The sequence below is a fragment of the Athene cunicularia genome (genome assembly GCF_003259725.1).
Source record: "Athene cunicularia isolate RWA chromosome 2 unlocalized genomic scaffold, athCun1 chr2_part1, whole genome shotgun sequence".
Lineage (NCBI taxonomy): Eukaryota > Metazoa > Chordata > Aves > Strigiformes > Strigidae > Athene > Athene cunicularia.
The window spans coordinates 153,412,510-153,431,177 of NW_020799095.1; the positions used below are offsets into that span (position 1 = coordinate 153,412,510).

At 58.2% G+C, this 18,668-nt stretch overlaps 1 protein-coding gene across 1 annotated transcript in view; it reads right to left on the reverse strand.

Annotated features, from left to right (window-relative positions):
- EPPK1 (epiplakin 1) overlaps positions 1-17,371 on the reverse strand; it is a 27,618-nt gene extending 10,247 nt beyond the window's left edge. The window contains exons 1-4 of the mRNA XM_026841536.1: positions 14,715-17,371; positions 11,054-13,763; positions 8,745-10,804; positions 7,978-8,032 (exon numbers count right to left, since the gene is read on the reverse strand). Of these exons, the coding sequence (XP_026697337.1) occupies positions 7,978-8,032; positions 8,745-10,804; positions 11,054-13,763; positions 14,715-17,371 (7,482 nt within the window). The remainder of the gene's footprint in view (positions 1-7,977; positions 8,033-8,744; positions 10,805-11,053; positions 13,764-14,714) is intronic.
- Between the last annotated feature and the right edge of the window lie 1,297 nt (positions 17,372-18,668).

Consider the following 18,668-nt stretch of genomic DNA (forward strand, 5'->3'; position numbering starts at 1 on the left):
CTGCACCAGGCCGGGGGGGGCTGAAGGTTCCTGGTGCGTCCCTGCGGGGTCCTTGGCCACCACTGCTGTGTGGGAGTGGAGCCCAAACCAGCCCCCACCAGCCCCAGCCCCCTCGGGCCTCGCTCCATCACTCGCGCCGCGGCCGGCTGGTGCCGGGGGACGTGCCACAGCGCGTTGTGCTGCTGCGCTGGCGAGGGCAGGGCTGGAGCGGCTGCGGGGGCACAGAGGAAGCCCCCCGTGTACAGCCATGGGCAGGACATCTCCCTCTCTCTTTTTTTCTTTTCCTTAAGTGCAGATAGTTAAATATTTACACCCCTGCCTGCCCTACTTTAACGCCATTAACTCGGTAGCTGCGCGTTTCCCGGCCCATGGGCCGGCGCTGCCTGTCCTAGGAAGCACCAGATGCCGGGGAGGGATGTAGCGGGCAGCAGCCTCACGCCTGGTGTGGGGAAGGCAGCGCCACGCTCGGGCAGCCCTCTGGGGACACCCCACGCGTGGGCAGGCCCTGTGCGGGGCAGGGGGCAGCATTACCCAGGGAAACCCAGCAGCAGCCGCTGCCCCTCTGCTGCCGCGGCCCACGGCGTGGAGCTTGCGCACTGGGACTCCCGTTGGAGCCGTGTGGGTGCTCCCGGCGGGCGCGGAGCTGACGCGGGACCTGCAGAGCCGCCAGCCAGCGGCGTTGGACCCGAGGGGGAATGTCACCTTGACTGTAGGTGCCTCACGCTGCCACGCCTGCTCTGCCTGTTCTTGCTCTGCCGAGCTGAGCAATGCATCGCGCTTTTGAAGGAAAGAATAACAAAAACGTCCTCTTTCAAAAACCACAACGAACCGGCCAAGCCCAGCACCCAAGGGATGGGCACCGGCAGGCAATTACGGACAAAGAGAAAAAAAAAAATCCTTTTTATTCTGGCTTGGAGATACGTGATTGTGCAAGTCCATACTCTGTGGGAGAGAAACTCTCCAGCATCTTCTTACCTGACATGTGATTCCTGGGAAACAGGGACCAGCAGGACTTCTGCTGGTGCCTCAGGAGACTTGCCCTGGGGCAGGGGCAGGCCGGAGGACAAGCCTGGGGTGGTGCCAAGGTGTGCCATGGCTGCAGCTGCTTCCTGCTGCCTTCTCAGGAAACCCGCTTATCATTTGCCTTCCCAGCTCCCTGGCAGAGGAGTTTCCTTCCGCAGCCCGTGGGCAGAGCGAGGGGAGGGTACATGCTTCTGAACCGGCCCAGGTCCCCCCCTGCACCCTCCTGCCTTCCCCGCGGGCACATCGGGAGATGGCACGGGCACGGTGCTCTGCTCCTGCGGCTCCCGCCCTGGCGGGGAGCACGAGGCCCCTCGATGCCGTGCGGAGCAGAGCCCCAGCTGTCGGGATGGCGCAGAGCTGACCCCAGGGTGCCGCGGGGACGTGCCGAGCTGCAGGGAGCTGCTGGGTCTGCCCCGCGTTCCATCCCCCAGCCGGCAGACAAAGCAGCTCTGCCCCTCTCGGGAGCCGAGCACCCGCCCCCCCCGGCTCCTCGGGCACAGATGATGGATGGTGGTCGCCGGCAGAGTCGCCTGCTGAGAGCAGCAGGGGAAAATCTTGCTCTGCAGATCACCGCTCGATAACGGGCCCCCTGTAACGTGACGGCGCTGGCTCTGGGCTGGCTGAGCCCCCGCACGCTCCCTCCTGAGCCCACCCCAGGCCTGCACACGGCAGGATCCTGGCCACCAGCTCCACGTGTGGGCCACCTCTGCCCGGCGGACACAGACACAGCTCGGCCGAGCGCTCCCGGAATGCCGCTGCCAGGAGCTTGGGAACCCGGGAGGGGCTCTGGGACACGGGGCTTGCTGTGCCAGGCAGAGCCGGGGTGATCTGGCTGCACCCTGAAACCAGAAAACTTCCCTGGCGGGTCTGCTTCTGCTGCAGGCAGGGAGGGAGGTGGGTCCCCACCCATCGGCCCCGTCAGGGCTCGTCTTCACCTCGTTCAGCTTCGCCAGCAGCCGATGCTCGGTGGGGTGGTTGGGTGGGGGGGTATAGGGGCGTTACAGAACCCCCGACCCTGGGGCTGCTCGGTGGTTTGTTGGCGTTGATCAGTGAAGGCACAAGAGCAGCGAGCTCAGGGGTGGGTGGGAGAGGGGGTGAGCGCAGCCCCCACAGACGGTGGCCTGGGGCCACTATAGGCAGCTTCCACGTAGGTGGCTGGGGCTATGAGCCCTTCCCGGAGGGCAAGGGAGCTGTCGGGGGGTGTCACTGCCAGGAGTGTCCAAGAGAGGTCCGGCAGCGCCCAGCGTGCAGCTGAGCTGGCGGGGAAGGAGGGTCCCACCACTGCGCCCTGATGGGAAAGAGGTGCTGGGACGTTGGCTCAGGATGGCTGGTGGCTCCCAGACTGGCGAGATGGCTCCCAGCCCGCTCACACGGCTCTTGTCCTGCAGGGGGGGTGTCCAGAGCCGGGAGAGTCCTGTCCCGGGGGCAGTGCATGTGCTCAGGGGCTGTGACACCTGGGCTTCGGGTGGGAGACCCAAAGAGACTGTGGTTCACTGTAATGGGGCTGGGGGTGGCTCGGGAGGCAACTGGGGGGCCAGATCTGCCCCGTCCCGGAGGAGGGCAGCTCTGGGATGCATGAAGCTACACGGCAAACGCAGCTCTGGGCTGGGGCCAGGAGCCTGGTGGTGGTGGCCCATGGGTCGGTGCGTGGGAAATGCTGCCGGCACGCGGGGAACTGCGCGCCGCAGGACTGGAGATCTGACCGCGGGCGAGAGAGGGCAAGAAGGCAACTGAGAGCTCAGGGGGAGGGCAGGAAGGAAGGCGGGGAGGAAGGCAGCGCACCACGGGGGACAAGGTACACGGGCAGGGGACAGGCACGCCGGGGTGCTGGCGGGTGCTCCCATCTCCTGGAGGCCACGGCTCAGCACCCTTCAGCCCCAGGGGCCAGCTCCGGGTGGGCCAGGGCACAGTCCTGCGTGTCTGCGTGGTGCCACGGCCCATGGGCACAGTGCTGCTGCCAGTGCGGGCAGCCTCAGGCCAGTCCTTGCTCCCGGAGCTCTGCAGCCGCCGTTGGTATCCTCCAACTCACTCCTGGCAGCACCACTGGTGCCCGCGTAAGGGGCAGCATCCATCCCCCGGAGCTCTGGGCCGAGGCCTCCACCATGCCGAGGGGACTAGCTCCGGTCCTTGGGAACATTGCGCCAGGTCTTCGAGGAGCTCTCGCAGGGACAGCGGGCACTGTCACCACAGCACCTGTGACTCCTGCTACGGCCTCGCCACCTGCACTCTCCCGCCGAGCCGAAGGCAGCAGCGGCAGCTCCCAGCACAGGCGGGAGCGGAGCCCGGCAGTGTCCCCGCACCATCCTGCCAGCTGCCCCTCCAGCCGCCCAGCGCCTGCCTGGCACCTCTTTGCAGAGCAGGATGTGGCCTGCAGCCTGGCTGCTGGAGCCCAGTACTGCCCAGTACAAACCAGTACCACCCAGTCTAGTCCTGCACAGGCAGCCTCCTCCTGCGGGGCCGCAGAGGCTCGAGGTTATTCTCCAAACAGCAGATTCGTGCCCGGCGGGCAATAACCCATCATAACACGCTGGGGAGAGATGCTGTATTTATTCAGGCCGGGGTGCTGAGTGGACTTTCCCACAAATCAAGCACCCCATCAACAGGTTCTCATGCTTCTTTGACACACAAAAATCAGAGGTTAGTGCTTTTCCAAACGCGCCTGTTAGATATTGATTGCTACTAACGTACATTTATAATAGGGCTTACGTAATGCTTCTATGGCTACACACGCTGAGGGAAAGGGTCTGAACCTGGGCAGGGCCTTCAGCCTTACAACGAAGGTGGCTCACTGTCAGGACACTCAAAAGTCACTTTCATTGCCCAGTTAGTGAATCATTTAGTCCCTCTGCCAGATTTTCAAATAATTCATCCTCAGCACAACCCCAGACATTCTCCTGATGGTCCAGGACGTTTGTTTATTTTCCAGGCTTTGGAGATCAAAGTCTATCCTTGATGAATTTATTATCGCTAATCAAGGTCATCTTGATCACGCTTCAAAGTCTCACTCGACCAAGCTTCAGGACCATGTCATTGTCCCCATATGTGCATTGCCTGTAGCTGCAAAATCATTCCCCACGGCTACTAGCGAAGGTGACATGGCTACTAGCGAAGGCGAGGTCCACTCCCTCAGGGTCACTGGTGTGGCACACACGCGTCTCTCTGCCTTCACAAGCACATGTGGTCTCGTGGATCCCCCATGTACAGCCCCTCTGTCCGCCTGGCACCCCTGCACAGTCCCTCGCCCAGGGGTCCCCCACTCACCGCCTGCTCCAGTTCAAAGTTTGCTGGTGACACCCCCCCCACACCCCCCAGCACTGGGGAGGATGCTCATGGCCGTGCGCTGTTACCATTACCAGCCGGCACCAGGCACAGGGGCTGTGACCTGCAGCCCCGCCCCAGCTGTCAGTGGGGGGCCCCTCGCTCACACCAGCCCCCGCAGCAGCTGGTTTGGGGGGCACAGGCTGGGGGACCCTCCCCAGACCCAGCTGCTGGTGCTGAGACCCTCAAGGTTACGTCTGTCCCCGCAGAGAAGTCCTGGTGTGCCTGCGGTTCCCTGAGAGCCCATCAGCTGGTGCCACCGACCAGGCTTGTTTCTGGTTATTGTCTTTGTTAACGCTAATTGGTCAGGTTGTATGTCTCTGAGTTGCCTCCCCCCATTTCCTTATCACCTCATCGGGAAAAAAATAATCATCCCCTCGCTGCACACATCCTGACCAACTGGGGCAACTGCGGCCTCCTGGACCGCTGGTCGGTCAGCCCCTGCTTGATGCCCCCTTTGAGCAGGTACCCTGGGGGGGTGGGTGCTCTCCCTCCACGCTGCCTTACAGCACCGCGGCCCCGCTGACCACAGAGCTGAGGCCTGGCCGCGGCCCCCGAAGGGGCCGGGTCTCCTCTTGGGGCACATGCGGCGCCTGTGGCCGGACGCAGCCCGTGAGTTACCCCAGCTCGGGCGTGTTCCCGCCCTGATCCCCACGTCGGATTTATTCTGACATCGAATCATCTGTTACAGCTCTCGCTGCTGGCCAGTAGCAGCTCAGAGCTGGGCGTGTGGACACCAGGATTGCTGTCCCCGTCCTACCTTCGGCACAATCTGCTATTTTCATTCCAGTCACTCCGTGCCGCTTGGTCTTCCTGCGGTTTTTGCAGCTGGCACTTTTCTTTACTAAACTGAATAATTTAGTACCATCTGCTCCTTCACGGTTCACAGCATTTTCCAGGCCGCGTTGAACAGCCCAGCTCTCAGCATGGGTCCCTCTGGGCCCCACGGGTGACCCCCTCACTGAGAAGAGGACTCACTTTTCCTTGCCTTTTCTCTCCTGTGAGCATTTGCAGCTTTTGCCTCCGTGACATCCCAGCAGCGACTGCCACAGTTTAATTGTCTGCTGTGGGCAGAAATCTTCCCCGCTGTTTCCCCACAACCTAGTTCTTATGGAAAATAGCAAATATTAGCTCCCTGCTTGCCTTGCCCACATCATTTATGTTTTTATGACCCTTCTACATCCCCGCTCAGGACCTGCCCTTCCTGCTGAGTGCAGAGGACGCTGTCGCGCTAGCTCGGTCTCCACACAGAGCCGCTGCCCTTTTGCCCGCTTGCCTTCCCCCTGCCCTGCTCCCTGGAGCTGGGATTTCGGTCCTGTTGGTGTGTTTGTGACTTTGCCCCCACTCTGAGCTCCCTGATAGCAGCCCCGCGCTGCCGCCAGCACACCCTCCTCCTCCGCTCCGGTGCTTTTTATGCTTTGGGGATGCAGCCTCCCCCTGACGAGCCTCCTCCCAGGAAGGCTGTGGCGTGCCAGGGTTCCACTGAGGGTGAAGCATTCCAGTTCCTCAGCCCTATGTATCATATTCATCCCGGTTTCTTACTTTCTTCAGTATTGTGCTTAAATATTTAATATTAAATATTTAATTCTCCATTTCAAACTGCTCTTTTCCTTTTCTCAGTGCTGGTTTTCACCATGTTTAGATTTCCTTTGCTTGGAGAGGCAAGACTTTTATGACAGCATCTCTTCAGCTCCTCAACGCCGTTTTACGAATTCATGTCTGTGTCACTATCTGACCTCCACGGGGTACCGGGACCGTTTCAGGGAACGCTGTCATGGAGGGCCTGGCTTTCATCTCCCTGCCTGAAGCCTACATTTTAATGCCAGAACGTCTTTCTTCCATCTGCCTCTGCGTGGGGCCCATGGTCACTGTCTCCCCCCAGCACTTACGAGCCTTTCTGGAAACCTCTGCCCTGCAGGTGAGTCACGATGTGACTCCGAATCTCAAGCCCCGTTTGTTTTGCCTCAGCTCACCCTCTGGGTCCCTCGTCAGGGAGGATCATCACCACCGCCACGTCCCTGCCAGGATTCATGGCTCAATCTGGGATGGGAATTTCTTGCGGGTACTGCTTGCTGCGGGCTGTTGAAGTCTGTGCCTGTTCCCGCGATGGTCCCTCTGGCCACGGAGGCCCTTGTTCCCCTGCCCCAGGAAGAACTGACTGTCTTTAACCAGGCTGCTTCTGCCCCAGCCCTGCAGCCTCCACCCGGGCCAGGCTAACGTGCTGCCGGGAAGGCAGCTCCAGCCGCAGGGTGACACTTCAGTGCTGCTGAGGAGAGCCTGAGCTGCTCCCCGCAGAGTCCTGGGGGGTCCCCAGCAGCGCAGCCGGGCTCTGGCATCGGACCTGCGCTGCAGCACCCTACCCTGTCCTCCTTTGTGCTCTCCAGCTTGTGCACTGCTCCTCCCACTCCCAATCTCTGTCTGAGAGTGGCTTTTTCTGTATCCAGTGCCACAGGGTGATAACAGCCAGGCTTTGAGGAGCTGGACACTGGCAGACGACAGTCTGGCCCAGAGCTAGGAGGCTGAGAACTTCAGAATACTCTGAGTTTTCCCCTCAGTTCCTTTTCTCTTGTATATCCTAGTAGATGTATAAATAATAAGGCACCAGCTTTCAGCTGGGTTCAGTTAAATGGCTTTTAACTGCTGGGTCTCTGTGGCCAGGCACGAGCTCACGAAGGAGGAGGCTGGGAAACGGGACCCTTGGAGGCCAGGTGGAAGGTGTGGTGGAGGTTGGAACTGTGGAACTAGAGACTGAACAAGAGGAGACAGTCTGAGGTCGTTGGTGTGGGCAGGACCATGGGAACGGCCCTGGTGTCGTTGGGCAAGTGCCCGCACAGCTGGGTGCTTTGGCGCAGCAGCCGGTAGCGAGGCCTCGGAGCGGGAGGAGGGAGAGAAATCCAGAGCAAAACTGAGTCTGGGACGAAGGGAGGGGTGGGGGAAGGAGTTTTTAAGATGTGGTAATGCTTTTCGCTGTCCCACTGTGTCTGTTAAGTGGGGGTGGTGTTAGCGTTTGAATTCAAGTTCTTCCTTTTCTTCCCCTAACAAGCGTCTCTTGCGCCTGTGACCATAATGGGTGAATCACCCTTTCTGTCCTTATCTCGACTCCCAAACATTTTGCTTCATTTTTCTCCTTCCTATCCTGAGGCAGAAGAGGGCTCAGACTACAACTCCACCCCAGAGTCTTTGCATTTAACAACCCTCCGTGGACTTCTTTCCCACTAAGTGGTCCCATCACTTTTTGAACCCATGCACATCTCTGGGCTACACATCAGAGCCTGCCAAGGAGCTCCACGGATCATCTACACTTGTTTCCAGCTACCAGCTGCACAAGCTGTGGCAAAAAAAAATCCATTTTCTGGGCATTACTGGGTTAATTAAGGCAAATAGCCTAAGGTAATGGGTTTAAGGAGAGCAAGTTTCCTTCTATTAAAGAGTAGTAGAATTATTCAGCCTGAACTGTACGGCAGAGTGGCTCTGGGGCTGCCTTCTCTCCAGGAGCATGGCACGTGGGCTGAGTCAGCTCAGGACACCTGACGGCAAAAGGAGCCGAGAAATGGGCAGAGGTCCCAGGTAGAGGGAAAGGATCTGCCGCTCCCCTGACGTGGAGGGGTGAGCTGGAAATACGGCACGACAACTTACACGAGGGGCGCTCGGCTCCTGCGTGGATCTAGAGGCTCCATGGAGAGCTGGAGAACTGGAGAGGTGAAAAGCACAATATGTCAGTGAACGGAGTGCACATATCAGTATCAGTGAGAGACCAAACCACCCTAAACTGGGCGTGCACGTAGTCCAGACACCCCTGGAAAAACTGGGAAGGTGGAGGCACTAGGAGAAAACACAGATGATGTGTCCTGCTCCAGGGACACCTAGCACCAACGTCACCTGGTGCCTACATGGAAACGTGCTCTCCGTGCAAAATTCAGGCCTGAAAACCTGGAACTTGAAAAATGTCCTGCAAACCTGCCAGGAAAAAACGTTCTTCATACATAAAAAACCAAACTGGGGGGAGAATAAAAATACCATTCTCACTACAACTCATGCACCACGAAAGACATACATGCATTTAAATGGGATGAGGAAAATTAGGAGAATATATTTCACCAAAATGACCTGAGATAACCCAGCCTGATTCCTGCATTCCTGAAAGACCACAGAAGACAAAGTCTTAATACGCTGCGCCACAAGGCTGGGGGGAGTCACTTAAAAGCTATAACTGATGTGGGGAGGTTGATGAAAGGAAAGAGAAGAATAAAGAAATTGTCCGACTGGAAATATCAAATTTATTTTTTTTTTAAATGGATAAATAAGAAGAAAAGAAACGAACAGCAGTAAAAACAAATAGTCACAAGCTAAAATCTTGACCAATGCATTACAAAAGTAAGAAATGAAAAAGGATTTAAAATTACTTTGCAAAAATGTTAAGGAAATATAGACCAGTCTCCGGGTCGGGCATGCAGCGGTGGAGGAGCTGCATGTAGGTGAGGTTCTCGTGGGTGTTGGGGTCAAAGAAGCCCTTGGTGTCGTCGCTGGGGTCGCAGAGGACCTGGTTCATCTCCTGGTCGAAGTAGCCGCGCTGGTAGGCCACCTCCACGGGCAGGCGGTGGCTGTGCACGGGGTCGATGATGCCGCCGGTGGCGATCTGGGCCTCGAGCAGGCGGATGCCGTGCTCCTTGACGATGAGCCCCTTCTTCATGGCCTGGAAGAGGGAGATCTGCTGGCCCGTGTAGGGGTCCGTGTAGCCCGTCACGGCCCTCTCGGCCGACAGCAGCTTCTCATGCAGCTCGCTGCCCACCAGCCCGGATGAGACGGCCTCGTCCACGGAGAGCTTCTTGTTGGCCAGTGGGTCAACGACGAAGCCGGTGGCAGCCTGCGCCTCCAGCAGCACCAGGGCCGTGCCCTGCCTCAGGATGCCCTTCCACATGGCCTGGTAGATGCTCATCTTCTCCATCGTGGCGGGGTCGGCCTTGGAGGGCACCAGCACGCCCGCGATGCAGCCCGTGCCGTCCAGGTAGCGCTTGACCGAGGCCATTTCCGTCACCTGCTCCACCGTCTTGGAGCCCTGGACCAGGTCGGCCAGTGTGTCCTTGTCGATGATGCCCGAGTCCAGCAGGTCCGAGGCGGTCACCTGCCTCCTGAAGCCTGTGAATTTGACCTTGCTGCTCCGCTCCACCGCCTCCCCGACGAGGGCGGTGAGGAGCCCGGCCAGCGCGTCCAGCGCCAGGCTCCCGGCCCGCACCCGCCCCAGCAGCTCCTGCCTCTTTGCCTCCGAGACGTACGTGGAGAAGAGGAGCTCCCACAGGGAGACCTTCCGGCCGTGGAAGCTGCCCGCAGAGACCTCGATGGTGTGGGTCTTCAGGGCCTGCTCCAGCTCTTGCTCCCGACTCTTCTGGGAGCCCACAGTCTCACCATTCTCAGCCCTTGGAGGCGCCTCCAGCTGCCTTGGTTTGCAGGTCTGTGACCCTCCGTGGCCCTGTCCCTCAGCCCCGGTGACGATGGCGGTGAGGAGGGTGATCATCTCTGAGATGGTGACCGTCCCTGTCTTGTACTTCCTCAGCAGCTCTTCTCTCTGGTGATCGGGGACGTAGCGGGAGAAGAGGAGCTCCCAGACGGTGACGCTCTGGCCCTGGAAGAGCCCCACGCTGAGGGTGGTGCGGGCGGCCTGCAGGGCTTTGCGGGCGTCCTCGGTCAGCTGGTGGAGCACGGAGCCCTTGTCCATCAGCTGCAGCATGAGCAGCCCCGTGTCCGGGTCGGGCACGCAGCGGCGGAGGAGCTGCATGTAGGTGAGGTTCTCATGGGTGTTGGGGTCGAAGAAGCCCTTGGTGTCGTCGCTGGGGTCGCAGAGGACCTGGTTCATCTCCTGGTCGAAGTAGCCGCGCTGGTAGGCCACATCCACGGGCAGGCGGTGGCTGTGCACGGGGTCGATGATGCCGCCGGTGGCGATCTGGGCCTCGAGCAGGCGGATGCCGTGCTCCTTGACGATGAGCTCCTTCTTCATGGCCTGGAAGAGTGACATTTTTTGTCCTGTGTAGGGGTGGGTGTAGCCTGTCACGGCTTTTTCTGCACAAGCAAGTTTTTTTTGTAGCTCGCTGCCCACCAGCCCGGACGAGACGGCCTCGTCCACGGAGAGCTTCTTGTTGGCCAGCGGGTCAATGATGAAGCCGGTGGCAGCCTGTGCCTCCAGCAGCACCAGGGCCGTGCCCTGCCTCAGGATGCCCTTCCACATGGCCTGGTAGATGCTCATCTTCTCCATCGTGGCGGGGTCGGCCTTGGAGGGCACCAGCACGCCCGCGATGCAGCCAGTTCCCTCAAGGTATCGCCTGACAGTATCCATTTGTGCTATTTCCTCTGCTTTTTCTTTCCCTTCATGCAGTTTCTCCATTGTTTCTTCTGTGATTATCTGTGCGCTGAGAAGTTCTGATGCCGTTATTTGTTGCCTGATTCCTTGGAACCAGACATCACTTCTGTCCTCTTCTTTTTCCTTGATGATATTTAGTATTGTATCAATGATTCCTTGTAGAATGTGATGAGATTCCTCTTTATATTTTTTCACCAGTTCTTTTCTCTTCTCTTCTGTGATGTACTCAGAACAGAGAAGTTCCCACAGTGATAATACATGACCTTTGTATTTTCCAACAGGCACTTTCACCTTTGCAGATAAAAGGGCATTTTTTGTTTGCTCATCAATGTAGAAGTAGTCATCGTCTTTTTCCATGACCTGCAGCAGGTACAATCCAGTATCTCTGTCTTTGGAACATCTCTGCAGGAGCTGACTGTAACTGATTTTCTCATGAGTGTTCGGATCTATAAAACCTTTGCTTCCATGATCTGGATCAGAAAGCAGGAGAAACATGTCATCATCCAAGCACCCGCGGCGGTAGGCCACCTCCACGGGCAGGCGATGGCTGTGCACGGGGTCGATGACACCGCCGGTGGCGAGCTGGGCCTCCAGCAGGCGGGTCCCGTGCTCCTTGGCTGTTATCTTTTGCCTTATGGCCTGGAAGAGGGATATTTTATTTCCTGTGTGAGGATCTGTGTATCCCGTCACAGCTTTCTCTGCCAACAGCAGCTTCTTGTGCAAGTTGCTCCCCACCAGCCCGGACGAGACGGCCTCATCCACGGAGAGCTGCTTGTTTTTCAGGGGGTCGATGAGAAAACCAGTGGCAGCCTGCGCCTCCAGCAGCCCCAGCGCACATTGCTCCGTGAGCAGGCCCTTCCTCAGGGCCTGGTAGATGCTCATCTTCTCCTTCCTGGAAGGGAGTAGAACTCCAGCAATGCATCCAGTGCCCTCCAAGTATCTCCTGACGGTGTCCCTCTTTGTGAGGCTGGTGAGGGTGAGGCTTCCATCCTGCAGCTGATCGAGGGTTTTCTTGTCAATGATCTCAGAGTCAAACAACTCTGATACTGACACATCCTCACGGAATCCTTTAACCTTGAGGGCTTCTGCTCTTTGCTCCGTATCCTCAATTATTTTGAAGATGAGGGCTATAAGGTCTTCCAGCGTTAGGGTTCTGCATTTGTACTGCATCACTAGTTCTTTCCTTTTCTGCTCAGAGACGTAATGAGAGCAAAGAATTTCCCAGATGGAAACTGTCTGGTCCTTAAACTTTCCAATTTCCACTTTAAGGGGCTTGGAGCGCAAAACCTGTTTTGTAAACTCATCGATGTAGAAGTACTTTCCTCCTTCCTGTACAACCTGTAGCATGTACAACCCAGTCTCTGAATCCTGGACGCATCTCTCCAGGAGCTGCATGTAGGTGAGGTTCTCGTGGGTGTTGGGGTCGAAGAAGCCCTTGGTGTCGTCACTGGGATCGGAGAGGATCTGGTTCATCTCCTGGTCGAAGTAGCCGCGCTGGTAGGCCACCTCCACGGGCAGGCGGTGGCTGTGCACGGGGTCGATGATGCCGCCGGTGGCGATCTGGGCCTCGAGCAGGCGGATGCCGTGGCTCTTCACAATCAGTCCTTGGTTCATCGCTTCAAAGAGGGACATTGGGGCTTTTGTGTAGGGGTCTGTGTAGCCCGTCACAGCTCTTTCTGCACAGAGTAGCTTCTCAAAGATCTCTCCTCCAATCAGACCTGCAGTTAAGGCTTCCTCCACTGAGAATTTCTTGTTTTTCTCTGGGTCGATGATGTAGCCGGTGGCAGCCTGCGCCTCCAGCAGCACCAGGGCTGTCCCTGGCCTCAGGATGCCCTTCCTCATGGCCTGGTAGATGCTCATCTTCTTATTGCTTGGCTGTATGAGGACCCCTGCTATGAAATTGCTGCCCTCCAGGTACCTGCGGACAGACTCCATTTCAGTGACCTCTTGGACTGTTTTCTTCCCCTGGTTGAGCTCATCGAGGGTTTTTTTGTCGATCAGTTGAGACTGGAAGAGGTCACTGGCGGATACTCTTTTCCGCAGGCCCTTGAACGCAAACTTCTTGCCCTGTGTCTCAGTCTCTTTGATGATCGTGGTGACAATTGTTATGATTTCCTGTAGCACTTCGGTATTCTCATCTTTGTACTTTTGCACTAGCTCTCTTCTCTTCCTGTCTGAGAGGTATTCAGAGTTGAGAAGGTCCCAGACTGACACTGTCTGTCCTTTGAACCGCCCTATGTTGACACAGACAGTCACAGATTTCAACACCTCCATGGTTTGATCATCCACACAGAACATCGCATTTTCTGACAGAGGAAGGAGCCAGAGACCCGACTCAGCCTCATGAATGCACCTGTCCTTCAGCTGCTGGTAGGTCATATTCTCCTTTGTGTTTGGATCAAAAAAGACTTTGGTGCTGTCATTCAGCTGAGAGAGGGTTTGGTTCAGGCCCTCGTCGTAGAAGCCGTATCTGCGTGCGGCCTGGAGCGGAAGGTGATGGTGGTGGATGGGATCGATGACCCCTCCTGTGGCCAGCTGGGCCTCTAGCAAGGGAACAGCATCTTCCAGGGGAATCAGCTCCTTCCGGAGCGCTTGGCACAGTGAGATGGAGCTCCCCGTGTAGGGGTCTGTGTAGCCGGTCACCGCCCTCTCAGCTAGAAGGAGTTTCTCAGTGAGCTCTTCGCCCACAACAGCGGCTTTCACAGCATCCCTCACGCTGAGCCTCTGGCCTGTTGCTGGGTCAGTCAGGTATCCTGTGGCTGCCTGAGCCTCCAGCAGCCTCAGGGCAGCCCCGGGGAGGAGGAGGTTGTTCTTCATGGCATCGTAAAAGCTCATCTTCTTTTGAGATGCCTCTATGAATACCCCAGCGATGCTGCCCGTGCCCTGCAGGTACCTCTTCACGCTCTCCATCGCAGCCACGTCCTTGGGAGCTCTTCTGCCCTGAGCCAGTTCTTCAAACGTCTGCTCGGTAAGGATGCCGGCATCCAGCAGCCAGACTGCAGGGACGCTGCCCCGCAAACCTTCCAGGGTGATCTGGGTGCGGGCTTTCAGCTCCATCTCCCCAACCAGCCTGAGCACAAGAGCAACCAGCTGCTGCAGCGACATCTCCTCAGACCGGAACCTCTCCACAAAGTCACACCTCTGCTCCTCGGTGAAGTACCCGGAGTGGATTAGCTCCCAGAGGGACACCCCTTTTTCCTTCACCGCAGTTTCCTTGAAAATCTTTTGGATTTGTTCGTCGGTGTAGGCAGGAGCTGCTGCCTGTGGCAGAGGCAGCAGGTGGAAGCCGGAGATCTCGTCCTTCTGGCAGCGCTTGATCAGCTCAGCATAGGTGAGGGGCTCTTTGCTGTCCGGGACGCTGAAGGCCCCGCTGTTGTCACTGGGCCTAGAAAGGGCCTTGCACGTCTCCTCATCCAAGCACCCTCGCTTCTGGGCAGATTCTATGGGGATGCAGTGGCCACACGTCGGGTCGATGATGCCTCCTGTAGCCATCTGCACCTCCATCAACTGCAGGGCCTGTTTGTCTGCGATCAGCCCTTTCTTCATCGCCTGGAAGAGCGGAATCTTCTTGCCTGTGAAAGGATCACTATAGCCTGTTACGGCCCCCTCTGCATGCTGCAGCTTCTCGTGGACGTCGGGCCCGATGACTCCCTCCTTGACGGCATCATCCACGCAGAGTTTCTGGTTGTTCACAGGGTCAATGATGAAGCCCGTGGCAGCCTGGGCCTCGAGCAGTGGGAGAGCTACTCCTGGTACCATGATGTTTTGCTTCATGGCCTCGTAAATGCTTATCCTCTGGTTTGATGGCTGGAGGACGATGCCCCCGATGCTGCCAGAGCCATACAGGTACTTTCTGACAGAGTCCATGTGCAGGACCTCCTCAGGTGTGACGGATCCCTCCAACACCTTCTCAAACAGGGCCTTGTCGATGATGCCTGTTTCCATCAGGTGGTAAGCGCTGACGCTGCCTCTCATGGCTGGGAACTTGATGGGGGCCCATTTTTTCATTTCCTCCTCTAACATGATGCGGATTTGCTCCAGGGTGAGCTTCCTCAGCTGGTAGTGGTTAAAGATCTCCCGGCGCCTCCCCTCGCTGAAGTACTCGGAGTTCAGCAGGTCCCACACAGAGACCTTCTCCCCCCGTAACCGCCCAAACCTGACGGGCAGCCAGGAGCTCCTGAACACCCGTCTGGTGGCCTCATCGATGAACTGGCGCTTCCTGCTGTTCAGAGGAAGGAGGCAGAGCCCCGTGGACGGCTCCGTGATGCACTTCTCCTTCAGCTGCAGGTAGGTGAGGTTCTCGTGGGTGTTGGGGTCGAAGAAGCCCTTGGTGTCATCGCTGGGGTCAGAAAGGATTAAGTTCATCTTCTTGTCGAAGTAGCCACGCTTGTAGGCCACCTCCACAGGGATGCGGTGGCTGTTGACGGGGTCGATGATGCCGCCGGTGGCGATCTGGGCCTCGAGCAGGCGGATGGCGTGCTCCCGGACGATGAACTCTTTGTTCATGGCCTGGAAGAGGGAGATCTTGTTCCCTGAGTAAGGATCTCTGTAGCCAGTGACCGATTTCTCTGCAGCCAGGAGCTTGTCGTAAACATCTGGGCCAATGATGTTCGCTCTCAAAGCCTCGTCCACAGAATACCTTTTGTTGGCAGCTGGGTCAATGATAAACCCGGTGGCAGCCTGTGCCTCCAGGAGGATCAGCGACGTTCCCGGCCTTAAAAGTCCCTTCCGCTTTGCCTGGTAGATGCTGATCTTCTCCTGGGAGTCGGGAAGCAGCAGCCCTCCAATGCTGCCCGTCCCTTGAAGGTACTTCTTGACAGTGTCCATGCTGACAACTTCTTTGGCTGATGTTTCTCCCTCCTTCAGTTTCTTAAACAAATCTTTGTTGATAATTTCAGAGCTCAGGAGCTGGTCAGCTGTCACGCGGTCCCTCAGTCCTTCAAAGGTGACGTTAGCCGTGGAAGCCGTTTCCTCAGCGGTAGCACTGGCTGCCTTACCCAGTTCTTGCGTAGAGAGCGTTCCTGCAAGGTACTGCTGGGCGAGAGCAGCTCTGCGCTCGCTCTCGATGTAGTCTGAGAAGAGGAGTTTCCAGAGAGACACTGACTTTCCCTTGAATTTACCTAAAGCGATGGGCACCTCTGTGTTTTCCAGAGCTGTTTGGGTGCTACGGTCAAAGAAGAGGTGGGTCCCCTCGGGTCCTCCCATGCTGTCTCCATCAAGCGGCAGCAGCAGGAGCCCCGTGTTGGGGTCAGTGACACAGAGCTTGAGCAGGTCTGCGTAGGTCACCTTCTCCTTGGAGCTGGGGTCGAAGAACCCTTTCACGGCATCGGTAGGACTGGAGAGGAGCTGCCTCGTGGCCTCGTCCAGGTACCCCCACCTGCAAGCCATCTCTGTGGGCACACGGAGGTGCCTGCCCGGAGCAATTATACCCCCTGTGGCCATCTGAGCTTCCAGAAGGCAAACGCCATGATCCTGGGGGATGAAGCCCTTCCGGACGGCTTGGAACAGAGAGAGCATTTCTCCAGTGGCGGGGTCCCTGTATCCAGTGATGGTCCTCTCAGCTGAAGACAGTTTCTCATGAAGCTCTGGGCCGACGAGGCCAATCCTGACGGCCTCATCCACCAAGTAGCTTTTGTTCTTTACGGGGTCTGTCAGGCTGCCAGTGGAGGCCTGGACTTGCAGGAGCATCAGAGCAGCACCGGGCACGAGGAGATGCTCTCTGAGGGCCTGGTAAAGGCTTTTCCGCTCACCGGAAGGCAGGACAACACCAGCCACGCTCCTCGTCCCATGCAGGAACTGCTGAACGGAGTCGTTCTCCGCCACCTCCTGGGCAGAAACTCTTCCCTCCTCAAGACCTCTGAATGTGTCAGGGCTGATGATGCCAGAGTCCAGCAGATCCCTGCTGCTCACCCTCCCTCCCAGCCCTCGGAACATGGTTTGCAGGGGCAAGAGGAGGAGGCACGAGGCCGGATCAACAACACAGCCCTTTATAAGCTCCCTATAGGTGACTCTCTCCATAGTGCTGGGGTTGAGGAACCCTTTGCTGTCCCCTTTGCTGGGGTCAGAGAGGAGCTGGCTCATCTCTTCATCTAAATATCCCCTCTCACAGGCAACATCTGCTGGGATCCGGCAGCCAGTGCCTGGGTCAATGATGCCCCCAGTTGCCATCTGGGCCTCTAGCAGGCGGGTACCTTGCTCCCTCCCGATCAGATCCTTCTGGATCGCCTGGTAGAGGGGGATTTTCTCCTCTGTGTAGGGGTCCACAAAGCCAGTGGCAGCTTTCTCTGCAGCCAGCAGCCTCTCCTTCAGCTCCAGCCCCACCAGCCCCAGCTGCACGGCTTCTGCTACGGACACTTGCCTGTTCTTCACCGGGTCGGTGATGAAGCCTGTGGCTGCCTGGGCCTCAAGAAGACAGAGCGCTGAATCCAAACTCAAGAGGTGCTCTCTGGTGGCATCATAAAAGCTCATTATCTTCCTTGAAGCCTCTACATACACTCCAGCAATGCTGCCAGCTGCCTCCGAGGACGGACTAGAAGCACCCGTCACAGTCACATCCCCGTCAGCTGCTTTTTTCTGTTTGCGAGGCGAAACGTCCTGGCACAAGTGGTTTGCTCCGGCCAGGTCTTCCTGGTGAGAGATGGGGGCAGCATGGCCATTCACTGCCGGCCTGCTCTCCATCCTCCCGCTGCACTCCTTTCACAGCTGGCAAGACTCTCTGGAGAAGGGGGAGAGAATGGGAACGCTCACTGAGAAATCAGCTTTTCTAGGGTTTGCATGAGAAATGCAGGGAAAAGAGGAAAAAGAAATACCGAAGGGCAGGAGGAAGGAGCAGCCAAAGGCTGAACATGTTCAGGGGAGTGTGTTTGTCCCTGAGCCTGACATGCTGAGCTAGGCCTGCCAGAGGCAAGCACCCTCTGCTTCCCCAGCTAGACTTGCTGGGTGTGCCCAGACATCCCAGCGTGAGAGAGAGCCTGGAGCAGAAGCACCGGTGGGACCTGTGGAGGGCTGGGCTGAGCCAGGCCTGGCTCCTGCAAGGAGTAAAGCCCCCCCCAGCTGTCACATGCCTTTGGCCAACAGTTTGTGTGGGGCTCACCCCTGTACAAAAGCCTTGTGCAGTGCTTCAGAGGGCTGGAGGGCAGCGGGGCTCGGGGAAGAGCATCAGCCAAAAGCCACAACCCCCAGAGGGTTGTGCTCGGCAGCTCTGACGCTGGCGCAGGGATGAGCAAACCCCGAGTCAGGCAGAAAGGCTGGTCCCCTCTGCCAGGGCCAGGGGTCAGCCTGGTGCCCCGGGACCCTCCCCACCGCAGCACCGCTCAACAGCGGCTGGAGCCACCGGGCACCCAGCAGCAGCCCTGGAGGTTCTGTGCCTGGTGCCCACGGCTGCACTGAGAGGGGGCATCTGCCCTCCTTGCACGGCTCAGAAAGCATCGGGAGGGGGCCAGCGGGAGGAGAGGCCACGGGCCTGCCTGGTTGGAAAGCTCCCGGGCTCAGCGACAACGCATTACACAAGCAAATTGTAGTGCTGGAGGGAGCAGGAGGCCCTTGTGTGCTGGGCTGGGCACACCAGGAGGTGCTTGTGGCCGAGTACGGGCTGTGGCCAGCAGCAACCTCCTCGGGGCTGTGACTGCGGCACATACTGCTGAGGAGGAGCCTCAGTGCCCACGGCCTGGCTCGCCGTGCCCGCGCCCGGCACCCTTCGGTCCGTGGGCTGGAGGCGAGTCCCGCTGGGCTTGGAGCAGGTTTGAGGAGTGAGGAGCCTGGCCCTGCTACGCTGGGGCAGCAGAGGCGGCTCCTTATCCCCCAGTGAGCCCCATCCCTGAAGGCAGAGCCCCTGGCACCAGTGCAGAGTGCCACGCTGACCCCCCCGCGGCAGCTTCACGGAGGGGGACAGTGGGAACCAGCCACATCTCGCTGCCTGGGGCTCAGCCCCACGTCCTGCCCCGCGTCACCAGTGTAACCCCACCCCGGAGTGAAG